The sequence below is a fragment of the Pelodiscus sinensis genome, chromosome 1 (assembly GCF_049634645.1).
Source record: "Pelodiscus sinensis isolate JC-2024 chromosome 1, ASM4963464v1, whole genome shotgun sequence".
NCBI lineage: Eukaryota > Metazoa > Chordata > Testudines > Trionychidae > Pelodiscus > Pelodiscus sinensis.
This window is the reverse complement of record NC_134711.1, coordinates 300,000,118-300,013,984: the sequence shown is the minus strand read 5'-3', so window position 1 is coordinate 300,013,984 and position 13,867 is coordinate 300,000,118. Positions and strand designations below refer to the sequence as shown.

The 13,867-nt window shown below is 43.7% G+C and overlaps 1 protein-coding gene across 4 annotated transcripts in view; it reads right to left on the bottom strand.

The window, feature by feature from the left end:
* Positions 1–13,867, bottom strand: part of FLT3 (fms related receptor tyrosine kinase 3) — a 95,524-nt gene that overhangs the window by 79,199 nt on the left and 2,458 nt on the right. For 3 of the 4 annotated variants that reach the window (XM_075919217.1, XM_075919216.1, XM_075919218.1), the window contains exon 2: positions 13,789–13,846. In XM_075919217.1, the coding sequence (XP_075775332.1) occupies positions 13,789–13,792 (4 nt within the window). In that variant the 5' untranslated portion in view covers positions 13,793–13,846. Of the gene's footprint in view, positions 1–1,603; positions 1,744–13,788; positions 13,847–13,867 lie in introns of those variants that run through there. The other variant, XM_075919215.1, reaches the window with a different exon arrangement.

The window sequence follows — 13,867 nt, the reverse complement described above, 5'->3', positions numbered from 1 at the left end:
AGTTCAAACTTCTGAGAAATAGCGAAGAATCTTTATAAAGCCTTGGGAAATGGCTACTTCATTTTTAGGAATCTTACTATCAATCACTAAAGTCATAATTCCTGCTCTAAAAATGACTTTAAAAACAACCACATTTTTATATGTATGGAAACAACAATCCCTGGTGAAAATCCTGCTGGACTTGTCAACTGCCAAATCACATACCTATACAATTACCCATTGTGCTCAATAAAGATAATAATACTCCCATTCTCTCACCCTGTGGCTGTCTTGTTTCTATCTGTTTATACAGCACCTAAGTCAATGGGGTCCTGATCCCTGTGGAGGTCTGCAGGGACTATAGTAATATAGATAATACTAATTAATATTAACACTATGTAGTTTATAATGCACTGTATAAGATCAATAAATCCCTGAATTGGATGCTATACTAACTTTGATTCCCACAAAGATTACTGTTTAGATCCTTTGCTTTTCTTGAAGAAAAGGCATCAAAATCTAACCCTATCAGGTTTTGCTTACTATCCATTTCATTAGTCATTTGCAGCAAGAAATCATAAAATAAACTTTTTCATTTTTAATGCATCTTCTCTTGTGAGATACCAAATAGGCTTACAAACATAGATGAATTATACCTCATAACAGCTCTGGAAAGAGGTAAGTTTTATTATCAACTTTTTACAGACAGGGAAACAAAATCATTAAGTGACTTTCCCAGTCATACAGCCAAGCTGTGACAGAGCCAGAAAACCCTGTCTCATGATTTGCTGTCCTGAATTTGGTAAAACGGGCTCAAGTTCACTTACAGCAAGGAAAACTTAAAGTCAAAGAAAAGTAATTTTGAGGCATCTTGCATTCAATAAATGTGGTCTCCATTTCTCCTAACAGTTAAAACATTTGGGAACAGATTTTTAAAATGGAAAACCAAGTTTTTACAAACTAAAAACTCTGCAATCGCAATGAATCAGGCAGAAGTTGCTACATTTTAACACGTGTTCTTCCATCCTAGAACAAAAAAGCAAAACTATATAATTTACCCTGAAACAATATCAAGTAACCCTCAAATGCAATAAGTCTTACTCTGGCATGCCATTCCATATGAGGTTCAGCTAAGAAATTGCCCCTATATTGCTTAAAACAATCACAATAAGTCAGCATTAGCATTCTTTACACTGTAAAACAACTACTTAATCCTTAAGTTTGAACTCTCTTTACTGGTACACGATATGGATTTGGGTACATTGAGAGCAAAAGCCTAAAGAGGATGGGGAAGGGGGAGAGGAAATTGTAAAGGTGGAGAAGAGAGGGTGAGTGAATAATGTGCAAGAAAGAGAAGAAAGGAAGAGATGAGAATGAGAGGGTAGCCAAATGAGGTATGAGGGAGAGAATGAGTGAAAAAGCAGTAGAAGGGGAAAGAGAAGAGAAGAGAAGAGAAGAGAAGAGAAGAGAAGAGAAGAGAAGAGAAGAGAAGAGAAGAGAAGAGAAGAGAAGAGGGAGGGTACAGATGAAGGGAGAGAGCGGGGATGCAGAAGTGATAAAAAAGGAGAAAGGAATCAGAAAAAGTAAGGAGAACTGAAGGAGGCTTTGTGTTGTGTGTCCTTACCAAGCAACTGAAGAGGGCTGCTGCTGGTGCAGGGTTGGTGTGGTCTCATAGTTGCTGGTGCCGGAGACTCCCCTGTCTGACTGGAGCCTGATGTCCCCAACTGAGTGAAACTGAGTGCTGCAGGTGGCTCTGTTAAGGGTGCACGTCAGTGACCACAAACCTTATACCATGAAACCACTTCTTCAAAAGCTGAAGGAAGGCCCAAGAACATATACAATTGAGACCTGCACCCAAAGGAAATCGCTATAAGAGGGGCAATATAGGGCCTCTCTGAGGGACAGGGAGCCTCTTCCTTCTGTTGCAAGGATCATTTCAGAAGGAGCAATATTATGTGAACCAGACTAGGTATTCATTAGTGGCACTCTATTTCTTTCTCTTGTGTTCCCTTAATCCTTAGCTCATATGTGTTGATAAATATATACCAGGACAGGATGGACAGAACAGACTTTTGGCCATTTAATGACAATCCAATGTCTGAAGCAAATGCAGTTACTGTAGCTCTGTCTATGGCTGATATATGTGTCATTTGTTTGCATCTCTAGAAGGATGCATCATTCAAGCTGTTGTAACCATCCAAAAGAGGAAGATTCAAAGCAAAAATTGGAGTAAGATTCTAAACGTGTCATGGAAATACACAACAATATTTGTCATCACAAAAGGGAGGAAATTTTAAAACTGAGTGAGAGAATCCCCTTCCAGATTATTAAGACTTAGTTCATCTGAATCTCTCTGCTGTCCTGCTCAGTTTAAAAATCTTAATAAGACATTTCTGGCTTTGTGTTTATAATATTACAGACAAATCTGCTACCAATGAAAGTGGAGCCAGAATAGGAACAAAGCACCAGTTTGGGTGGGTGAGTGTAGGAAGCTATTAATTTCCACATTAAAGCTCAAACAGAGGGCTAGACTCCATTACGGAGTGGACTGATGCTAGAGCGAATGATCCAGTGAGTCTAGTAAAGACCAGAGGTGAAAATAAGTGGGTGCGCCCAGAGTGTGCAGCTCTGGCAAGAGCTGCCTGAAATGCAGGAAAAGCCAGCAGGGAGCTATTTAAAGAGCTGCCAGAGACCTGGGTTGTAAAAAGACTTTACCTGTAAGAAATTTTAAGTTACTGTCACTGCTGGGAAAGACCCATTCAACTACGAGTCGCTCTCTTGTTGATTCTGGTACTTTAGCAGAATGAGATGAGTAAGAGGAGTCAACACGCGTGTTTTTTCTGTCAACTTCCCACTGTGTGCATCCCACAGTAAGTGGATCTAAGCGATGTCAGTTTGAGTTACGCTACTAATGTAACTCAAATTGCATACCTTATGTCAACCTATCCTTAGCTACAGCAGCTGCAAGGACCTAGTGTGGCTTGCTTTACAGCTTGCTTGTCTAGAGGACAAAAAAAAGTCATGACTTGCCCACTTCAGAGTGAGTTGGAGAGTCATTCTAAATAAAAATGGAGGACCCTCACTGTTAGCCTCTCCTGACCCTTTGCTCTAGTGTCTTACTCATACACCTGTATTCTTCTTCACATATGCATATGAGGTTGTAGCTCAATTACTCCTGTAATTTGGCATGTCCATTGGCGATAGCTGAAAAGGTGAAGCTTGGCTAATTAAAGCTGCCTGTTTTAGGTAGTGCTCCTGTATTACAACTCATTGTTTTTCATGTTATTGATTTGTTGGAGTTAGAGGGGATGGCATAGTCCCAGAACTTCTCATTATTATTCATTCTAATTATTTATTAGTAGTATTATTATTTATTTGAAGCATTAACAATGTATTTGGCACTGTACAAAACACAAAATACAATCTCCACTCCAAAGAGCTTGCAGTCTAAGCAAGACAGAGTCAGTGTAGCTAGAATGCTCTATGAAACCCAAAAGCAATCACTAGAATTTCTTCTTATTCATATTGGGTGAAAATTTTCTTATGGGCAACATGGAAAATGAATATTTAGGAGGGATTTAAATGAAAAGAGTGCAGTAACTTAAATGAGCAGAACTGGGAAGGCATTTTACACACTGAGGATTTCACAGAAAACATCACAAAGACAATTGCAGAAGTGGGAAAACAGAGCATTGAGGTTTGGGGATGTAGACTGGTGCAGTTATGTTGGACTTTAATATTGAAGACAAGATTAAAAATAATGTGGTGGGAAATGGGAACCTGAAGGCATCTGAAGAGGGGTTAAGGAGATAGTCAGATGAGCGGAAAAGAAAAAAGTTCCTAGAACAGGAAGGAAAACATACGATTCATGGGACCTTAGAGAAGGTATTGCAATGTGAGGAACAACACTATGCGTTATTGTGATGGGGTGTACTCGCCCCACACTAGCTAAGGGGAGGCTAATTCAGGCCTGTTGGACTGAGAAGGCTCCTCCCCTGCTGGGCATGCTCCGCCTTCAGGCCCAGTATAAAGGCCGAAGGAGTAGCTCAGTTGGGGCTGACATCTGGAGGTGAAGGAGCTCCTGCTGGAGCATGGGAGCAGCTGTCCTTGCTGCTAGAGCTCTAGTCACCACACCAGCTGCAACCCCTGCGCTGACAGCAGCTGCCAGGCTGACTGTAGCCTGGCACTGCAGCTGCTGCTACCTCTGCACCAACTGTTGCCATTGCTGCATGAGCTGCTGCTGCACCAGACCCCATGCCGGATGCTGTAGCGGTATTTGTCCACACAGGTGGGGACTATGCCAGCCAGAGGAGTGGGATAGGAATCAGTCCAGGGTGGGGAATGGGAGGAGACCTGGCAGACTCGGTGCATTTCGGGGGGGGGGAACTCCCTGCTGAGCCAGTGGTGGGAACTGCCAGTCATTGATAGGGCCCTGGACTGGGGCTTGGTGGAGAGGGAGGGCTTGGGCCCCGCTACCTCACTACACCCTTATGCCCCTTGACTAGGGGCATTAGAGACTTGGCCACTGGGCCATATTGACCCCCCCAGACTGGGGGGAAGCTAGAGACTTGGCCGCTGGGCCATACTGACCCCTCCAGACCGGGGGGAAGCTAGAGACTTGGCTGTGGGCCTTCAATCCTGTGACTGCCATATAGACAGCCCCCTAGGAGGCATGGGGCGAGTGATCCCTTGACAGTCGTGATGACAAGCTTTTATGATGTTCACCTCCTCCACCCCAAACACATTCATAGATTCATGAAACATAGGAATGGATGGGACTTCAGTAAGACATTTAGTATAGTCCTGTCTCAGTGTAGGGGACTAAAGTATTTTATTTATATATATATATATATATATAGTTTAACTTATTCATAAATGATCTGGAGAAAGGGGTAAACAGTGAGGTGGTAAAGTTTGTGGATGATACTAAACTGTTTAAGATAGTCAAGACAGGAGCAAACTGTGAGGAACTTCAAAAAGATCTCACCAAACTGAGTGATTGGGCAACAAAATGGCAAATGAAATTTAATGTGGATAAGTGTAAAGTAATGCACGTTGGAAAAAATAACCTCAACAATACGTACAGTATGATGGGGGCTAATTTGGCTACAACAAATCAGGAAAGAGATCTTGGAGTTATCGTGGATAGCTCTCTGAAAAGTTCCACACAGTGTGCAGTGCCGGTCAAAAAGGCAAATAGGATGTTAGGAATTATTAAGAAAGGGATAGAAAATAAGACACAGAGTATCTTACTGCCCCTGTATAAAACTATGGTACGCCCACTTCTTGAATACTGTGTACAGATGTGGTCTCCTCACCTCAAAGATATTTTGGCCTTAGAAAGGGTTCAGAAAAGGGAAACTAAAACGATTAGGGGTTTGGAATGGGTCCCATATGAAGAGAGGTTAAAGCGACTGGGACTTTTCAGTTTAGAAAAGAAGAGACTGAGGGGGGATATGATAGAGGTATATAAAATCATGAGTGGTGTGGAGAGGGTGAATAAAGAAATGTTATTTATTAGTTCCCATAACTTCATTTGGTGTCCTTTAATTCTTCTGTTAATGGGTAGCAGGTATAAAACTAATAAAAGAAAGTTCTTCACACAGTGTGTAGTCAACCTGTGGAACACCTTGCCAGAGAAGGCTGTGAAGGCTAGGACTATAACAGAGTTTAAAGAAAAGCTAGCTAGTTTCATGGAGGTTAGGTCCATAAAAGGCTATTAGCCAGGGGATAGAAATGGTGTCCCTGGCCTCTCTTTGTCAGAGGCTAGAGAAGGATGGCAGGAGACAAATCGCTTGATCATTGTCTTTGGTCCACCCCCTCCGGGGCACCTGGTGCTGGCCACTGTCAGCAGACAGGCTACTGGGCTAATTGGACCTTTGGTCTGACCCAGTATGGCCAGTCTTATGTTCTTATAGACCAGCTCAGACCTTCACTAAGAGAGATTCTACACTGTAATTTGCTCCAGTGCTTAAAGTAAGGATGTTCTTCTTTATGTCTAACCTAAATCTTCTTTGACACAATTTAAGGCCATTGCTTCTTGACCTGGCCTTATTGGACAACTAGCCAATTAGCCCATCATAAGATGGGATTTTCAGGTCTCTCCTCCTCGTTGGTCTTCTCTCCTCCTCCTACTGCCTCTCTCTCTGTCTCTCTCTTTCTCTTCTCCTTCCCCTCCTGCCTCTCACTTGGTGGACCATGCTGCATGGGGAGCGCGGAGCCCAAACAGTCGCTTGCGCCACTTGCTCCCATGCAGCAGCCTGGTTGAGCAGCGCAGAAGTCAGCCGAGCGCCACGCGGGAGGCAAAGGGGGGCGGGGAAGTGACGTTCACAGCCAGGGGGCGGGGCCTGGAGCCACTGTCACGCCACACGTCACCACCCCGCCCCCCCCCTTCGCCTCCCGCTGTGGCTGACTTCTGCGCTGCTCAGCTGGGCCGCCGCGGGGGAGGAAGCGGCTGTTTGGGCCCCACACTCCCCATGCAGCATGGGCTGCCCAGAGGGAACAGCAAGCATTTCAGGCAACAGTGCCCCCCAGAGGGAACAGACAGCATTTCACCGTTACACACACTCAAACATTGGGCTACTATATATATGATGAGACTAATTTATCACCATCCCTTTTATGTATCTTTTGTGTATCTGATAGATCAGATACTTTTCATGTATCTGAAGACTGTTATCATCCCTCCCCCTTTAGTCTTTTTTCTCTAGACTAAACAAATCCAATTTTTAAAATATCTCCTTGTAGGTCATGTTTTATAGAATGTTAATACTTTTTCTTGACCTCCTTTGGACTTTCTTCAATTTGCCCACATCTTCCCTGAAGTGTGATGCCCAGACACAGGCCTTATCAGTGCTGAGTAGATTGGAAGAATTAGTTCTCATCTTGCATACAATACTTGTGCTAATACATCCCAATATGATGTTTACTCTTTTTGCAATTTGTATTACGTGGTTGACTCATGTTTAGTTTGTGATCCACTATAACCTTTTCTGCAGTACTCCTTCCTAGGTAATTTTCCATTTTGTATCTGTGCAGTTGATGATTCCTTCCTAAGTGCAGTACTTTGCATTTGTCCTTATTAAATTTCTTCCTATTTATTTCAGACCATTTCTCCAGTTTTTGCAAATGCAATGTCTCCCAGCTTAGTATTGTCCACAAACTTTATAAGTATGCTCTGTAAGCCAGTGGCTTTTAAACTATTTTTCATTTGCAGACCCCTACAAAACTCTGAATGCAGGTGTGGACCAGTGTTCTCTCTTATGTTTTCCATCCATGGGTGGAGTAAATTTTGTTGTGCACCAAGGCATTTGCAGATGTGCACCACCACTAGAGACACATGCTGCTGGATCTAGGCCCTCTGCTAATCAGGTGGGCAACATCTGAATCTCTCCTGAGTGGCCATCAGTATTCCCTCTAAGGTGTACACCTGTGTGGGTGTGCACCAAGAATTTTAGACCTGCCCACCTCCTCAGCAGAGCCACACAGTGGCTGCTCAGCTGTTCCGGGGAGGGCCTGCGAGGCAGGCAGCAGCCCCATCCCAGGAGCAGCGGGGTAGTCAACACATGAACACATGAACATAAGAACGGCCGTACTGGGTCAGACCAAAGGTCCATCTAGCCCAGTATCCTGTCTACCAACAGTGGCCAGCACCAGGTGCCCCAGAGAGGGTGGGCCGAAGACAATGATCAAGCGATTTGTCTCCTACCATCCCTCTCCAGCCTCTGACAAACAGAGGCCAATGACATTTTATCCCCTGGCTAATAGCCTTTTATGGACCTAACCTCCATGAAATTATCTAGCTTCTCTTTAAACTCTATTATAGTCCTAGCCTTCACAGCCTCCTCTGGCAAGGAGTTCCACAGGTTGACTACACACTGTGTGAAGAACTTTCTTTTATTCGTTTTAAACCTGCTACCTATTAATTTCATTTGGTGTCCTCTAGTTCTTCTATTTAGGGAACTAATAAATAACTTTTCTTTATCAGCCCTCTCCACACCACTCATGATTTGATATACCTCTATCATATCCCCCCTCAGTCTCCTCTTTTCTAAACTGAAAAGTCCCATTTGCTTTAACCTCTCCTCATATGGGACCCGTTCCAAACCCCTAATCATTTTAGTTGCCCTTTTCTGAACCCTTTCCAAGGCCAAAATATCTTTTTTGAGGTGAGGAAACCACATATGTACACAGAATTCAAGATGTGGGCGTACCATAGTTTTATACAGGGACAGTAAGATATTCTGAGTCTTATTTTCTATCCCTTTCCTAATAATTCCTAGCATCCTATTTGCCTTTTTGACCGCCACTGCACACTGTGTGGAAGTTTTCAGAGAACTGTCCACGATAACTCCAAGATCCCTTTCCTGATTTGTTGTAGCCAAATTAGCCCCCATCATACTGTACGTATAGGTGGGGTTATTTTTCCTGATGTGCATTACTTTACACTTATCCACATTAAATTTCATTTGCCATTTTGTTGCCCAATCACTCAGTTTGGTGAGATCTTCTTGGAGTCCTCACAGTCTGCTTCTGTCTTGACTATCCTAAACAGTTTGGTATCATCTGCAAACTTTACTACCTCACTGCTTACCCCTTTCTCCAGATCATTTATGAATAAGTTGAAAAGGATTGGTCCCAGGACTGACCCTTGGGGTACACCACTAGTTACCCCTCTCCAATCTGAAAATTTACCATTTATTCCTACCCTTTGTTTCCTGTATTTTAACCAGTTCTCAATCCAAGAAAGGACCTTCCCTCTTATCCCATGGCCATGTAATTTACACAAGAGCCTTTGGTGAGGGACCTTGTCAAAGGCTTTCTGAAAATCCAAGTATACTATATCTACTGGATCCCCCTTGTCCGCATTTTTGTTAACCCCTTCAAAGAACTCTAACAGATTAGTAAGACAGGATTTCCCTTTACAGAAACCATGTTGACTTTTGTCCAATAAATTATGTTCTTCTACATGCTTCACAATTTTATTCTTTACTATTGTTTCGACTAATTTGCCCAGTACTGAAGTTAGGCTTACCGGTGTGTAATTGCCAGGATCGCCTCTAGAGCCTTTTTTAAATATTGGTGTCACGTTGGCTACCTTCCAGTCATCAGGTACGGAAGCCGATTTAAAGGATAGGTTACAAACCACAGATAATAGCTCAGCAATTTCCCATTTTAGTTCTTTTAGAACCCTTGGATGAATGCCATCCGGTCCCGGAGATTTGTTAACATTAAGTTTTTCTATTTGTTCCAAAACCTCCTCTAATGACACTTCAATCCGGGACAGATCCTCAGATTCATCACCCAAAAAGGACAGTGCAGATTCAGGAATCTCCCCAACGTCCTCAGCCGTGAAGTCTGAAGCAAAGAAATCATTTAGTTTCTCCGCAATGGCTTTATCGTCCTTGATTGCTCCTATTATAGCTCGATCATCTAGGGGACCCACAGGTTTTTTAGCAGGCTTCCTGTTTTTAATGTACTTAAAAAACATTGTATTTCTTTTTGAGTTTTTGGCTAGCTGTTCCTCAATCTTTTTTTGCTTTTCTTATTACAATTTTTACACTTGATTTGACAGTGTTTATGTTCCTTTCTATTTATCTCACTAGGATTGGACTTCCACTTCTTAAAAGATACCTTTTTGTCCCTCACTGCTTCTTTTACATGGTGGTTAAGCCACGGTGACTCTTTTTTAGGTCTCTTGCTATGTTTTTTAATTTGGCAGGCAGTGTCTGGTCCAGCGGCCCTGATCAGGGCCAGAGTTGCGTGGCAGGCAGTGGCTGCTCCAGTGGCCCCAGTTGGGGCCAGCGGTATGTAGTGGCCAGAGCTTATGGAGGGTGACTGCTCCGGTGACTGGGGCCATGTGTTTTTGTAAGCAAAAAGCATGCAGTTATCATTGTATTCCTATAGCATATGTTCATCAAAAAAAACTAAAGGCTCAGTGATCTGCTATTCAACATTGGTCAGCATTTTCAAAAAATCTGAGTATTAATTTTACTACCACTCATTTCTTTGTGTGACTGTCTTTATTTTACACTGCCACACAGGGTTTAAAAGAGAACTAGATAACCTCCATGAATTTAAGTCCATTAATGACTATTAGCCAGTATGGGTAAGGAATGGTGTCCCTAGCCTCTGTTTGTCAGAGGGTGGAGATGTATGGCAGGAGAGAGATCGCTTGATCATTACCTGTTTGATTCACTCCCTCTGGGACACCTGGTATTGGCCACTGTCGGCAGACAGGCTACTGGGCTGGATGGACCTTTGGTCTGACCCAGTATAGCCATTCTTATGTTCTTAGTAAAAATCTTTTGTATGTTATTCCCTGCTAATTTTCCCTTATCTCCATTTTTTTTAAACTGTAGGAGTGAGTTTTAGGCAGCATGGAATGTGATACAGTTCCTATTGATGAAGGAACATCCAAGAGGAAAGAAAGCAGCACAACATCACATCAAAGATGTAGGAAACAATCAGAATCCCCTATAATAGGTTCATCATGCACCACGGCCCCAGCCCCAGGGCAGTCGCATTGCTGCCTCGGCTCCAATTTCGACAGCCACCATCTCTCTAGCCATTGCAAAGTACTATAAACAGTTCATTTGTGGCGGGTCAGGTTCTGCCAATCTTGAGGACAGCAGCAGATGCTCTTTTCCAAGGGAATAATTCCAGCCACTATTTATTAATATTGGTGTTGTGCAGCACAGGTCTTCAAGAAAAACAGCTTATTGCTCAAACTTTGCAGGTATGTGTGTTTGTGGGGGTGATGTCATTTTACCTTACCTGTAGCAGATGGCATGATACAGTACATTGGCACTTAGGGTCAGTCTGGCAAGGTCACTGTCTGTCACTTATGCTTTCATTGCAGAATGAAAATGTCCTTCCTCTTGGAGCCTGGCTTTAGTAACACAATTGTAAATTCAAAATTACACAGTCCCCATCCTGACCTTCTGCTTAACCTTGGTAGGTCTATCTAAATCAGAGGTGCTCAATCTATGTACCGCTATAGGCAACATATGCATCTCACAATGTGTTATGTGGACTGCATCCTATACTACCTATATGGCGATGAAGATATCATCATGTGAGCCTCAGCTCTTTACTGATTAGATCGCAGGTTGAGAGCCACTGGTCTAAGCTTTCTCCTCCGGTTTTTACCATACTAGGATTTTTCCCCTTAGGTCCTGACTGCCATAAACCCTAATTAATCTCACCTCTCTCATAACAGTCAGAGTGGAATCTTAATCACAACTGTCCCACAACTGCTAACCACTTATCTACTGTCATGCAGTGTTGAGGTAAAAAATGTTTGCACATCCTCCTGCAGTTCAAACCTTGTCACATGTGCTCCATGTGCTCAAAAAGCAATGGTGGAAAAACCTGAATGGCATGGAGTAAGGTCTCTGCGACAAAGGATAAATGCACACAAATCAGGAATAAGGAGTGGTAACACACATAAAACTGTAGGGGAACATTGTCATCTACCTTGTCACTCAACCATGGGTTTAAAAGTAGCCATTCTTCTACAAAGGAATTTCACCACCCAATTACAGAGAGACTGCAGAACTGGACTTCATCTACAAATCTGACAGTTACCCTGGGCTTGAATGAAGATATTAACTGGTTAACACACTACAAAGCCAATTTCCCCTGCAACTGACATGCGCATTTTCACATGAAAGCTATGAATGGGGCACATCCAGCCCTCTTAATTAGCTTCATTAACATTGGTCCTACAATTATTGACATTGTACTTCTTTGGCTGTTATTTATATATATCTATATATCTTGGATTCTGTTATTTCCACTCCAACTCAGCTGATGAAGTGGGTCTTATCCACGAAAGCTCATGATCCTATATATTTTTGTTAGTCTCTAAGGGTATGTCTAGACTACATGGCTCCGTCAACGGAGCCATGTAAAATACTTTACTCGGCATAGTCAAAGAAGCGGGGATTTAAATAATCCCCGCTTCTTTAAAATAAAAATGGCCGCTGCACTGTGCTGATGATAAGCTGATCTGGCACAGCGTGGCAATCTAGACACGGTGCGGTCAACAAGGGAAGCCTTTGTCGACTGCTCTGGTATGACTTGTGAAATGAGGTTTACCGGTGCGGTCGACAGGCTTCCCTTGTCGACTGCGCCGTGTCTAGACTGCCGCGCTGTGCCGGATCAGCTGATAGTCGGCACAGCACGGTGGCCATTTTTATTTTAATGAAGTGGGGATTATTTAAATCCCCGCTTCTTTGACTATGCCAAGTAAACTATTTCACATGCCTCCATTGACGGAGCCATGTAGTCTAGATGTACCCTAAGATGCATGGGCCTACTTGCTATTTTCTCCAGTGATTCCAGTTTGAGTGAAATCTTCTAGAACTCACTAGTTAGATGCCTGACTCATGATATTATTTCCATTATACAGTCTCTGTGGTTCAGTCACAAAGTTACAGTTCTATCAGAAGTTTGATGTCTTGCTGCAAGTACCCTCTTGGATAATGCTCTTCATGATGCTCTTTTACATGTTCCTGACAACAGAATTTCCCAAAGATAAGGGGAGCTTCAACTGACACAGTCTGACTCAACCTGTCAGGCTGGTGTCCCCAAATGGGTCTGGAAATCCCACAGTTTTTGAGATGAGAATCTCTGAAAACTCCCTGGAAGCAGGTTAAAGTGAATGACACCCTACTCCAATACAATTGGGTTAGCTAACTTTATCCTTCCATTTTGATATGGACTAACATCCCCATGGACATACACTATAATAGATCAGTGGTTCCCAACTGCTGGTCTGCGGCAGCTGCTGGAACTCAAGCCAGATATTTGTGGTGGCTCAGGTCTGGCAGCCATGGTGGCTGAGGCGTGGCAGGAGGCAGCAGAGCAGGAGGCACTTCCCTCCCTTCTCCGTGCTTGGGGAGACACATTTGGGGAGGGATGGGGCATAAAGGAGGAGGGAGTGCTTGTGTTGCCAACGCCCCTCCCTCTGCCTGCGTGGCTGCTTTTGCCGGTGGTGGCACTGGGGATGAGGTGATGACAGGAGTAGGCAAAGCAGGAGGCACCTCCCTCCCTCCTTGGTAATGGCACTCTGGCTGGGGCTCCTGGCTCCCCCCTACCCATGAGGGCACAAGATGTGCTTGGGAATGCAGGGGGTGCAAAGAAGGGAGTGCGCATGCACTGCTAATGGCTACTGCCCCTGCCCACCAACAGTAATAGGCATGTTCCTATGAGGGCAGCCTAACTCGGGGGAGTGAAGGGGTGAGGTGGGTCAAAGGGGTTTTGGGTGAGAGCGTTGTGGGGTCATGGGGCAAGAGGGTGTTGGCATGGGCTGTAGTAGTCAGAGGTTAAAGGGTCAAAGGGCATGGGGCACAGGGATGGGGTTCAAAAGGTGTTAGGCACTGAGAAGCAAGGGGTTGGCGGGGGTTAGGAGGTCATGCAACACTTCATTTGCAAATATGCTAATAAAATGATACCAATCTCCCAAAAGTTCGTGAATGGGTTTGCTGGTCCTCGGCATAAAAAAGGTTGGGATCCACTGTATAATATAGATTACCTCTTCTCTGTGAGGACTGTACTCGGGCAATACCCAGTGTTCTTAAACCAGGGATTGGTTTCAGCAGGAGCTGACCGAGGCAAGGGCTGAACTCAGATGTCATTCACTGAATGGAGACCCTAGTGGACAGCAGTTAGGTGTAGACTGCACAGAGCAGGTATGTCTATGATTGCTTTCCACAAAGGGACATTGTGGTGACCATGATCTGAGCACTAAATAATAAACAAATAGGGCCCTGACTCTTTGGGTAGAATAGACCTGGATTTTACCCATCTTTCTGATCTACTTCTTCATCAGTTCATTTGTTCTTCTTTGGTTTGCAACCACCTGAAAAAATCATAAGAATAA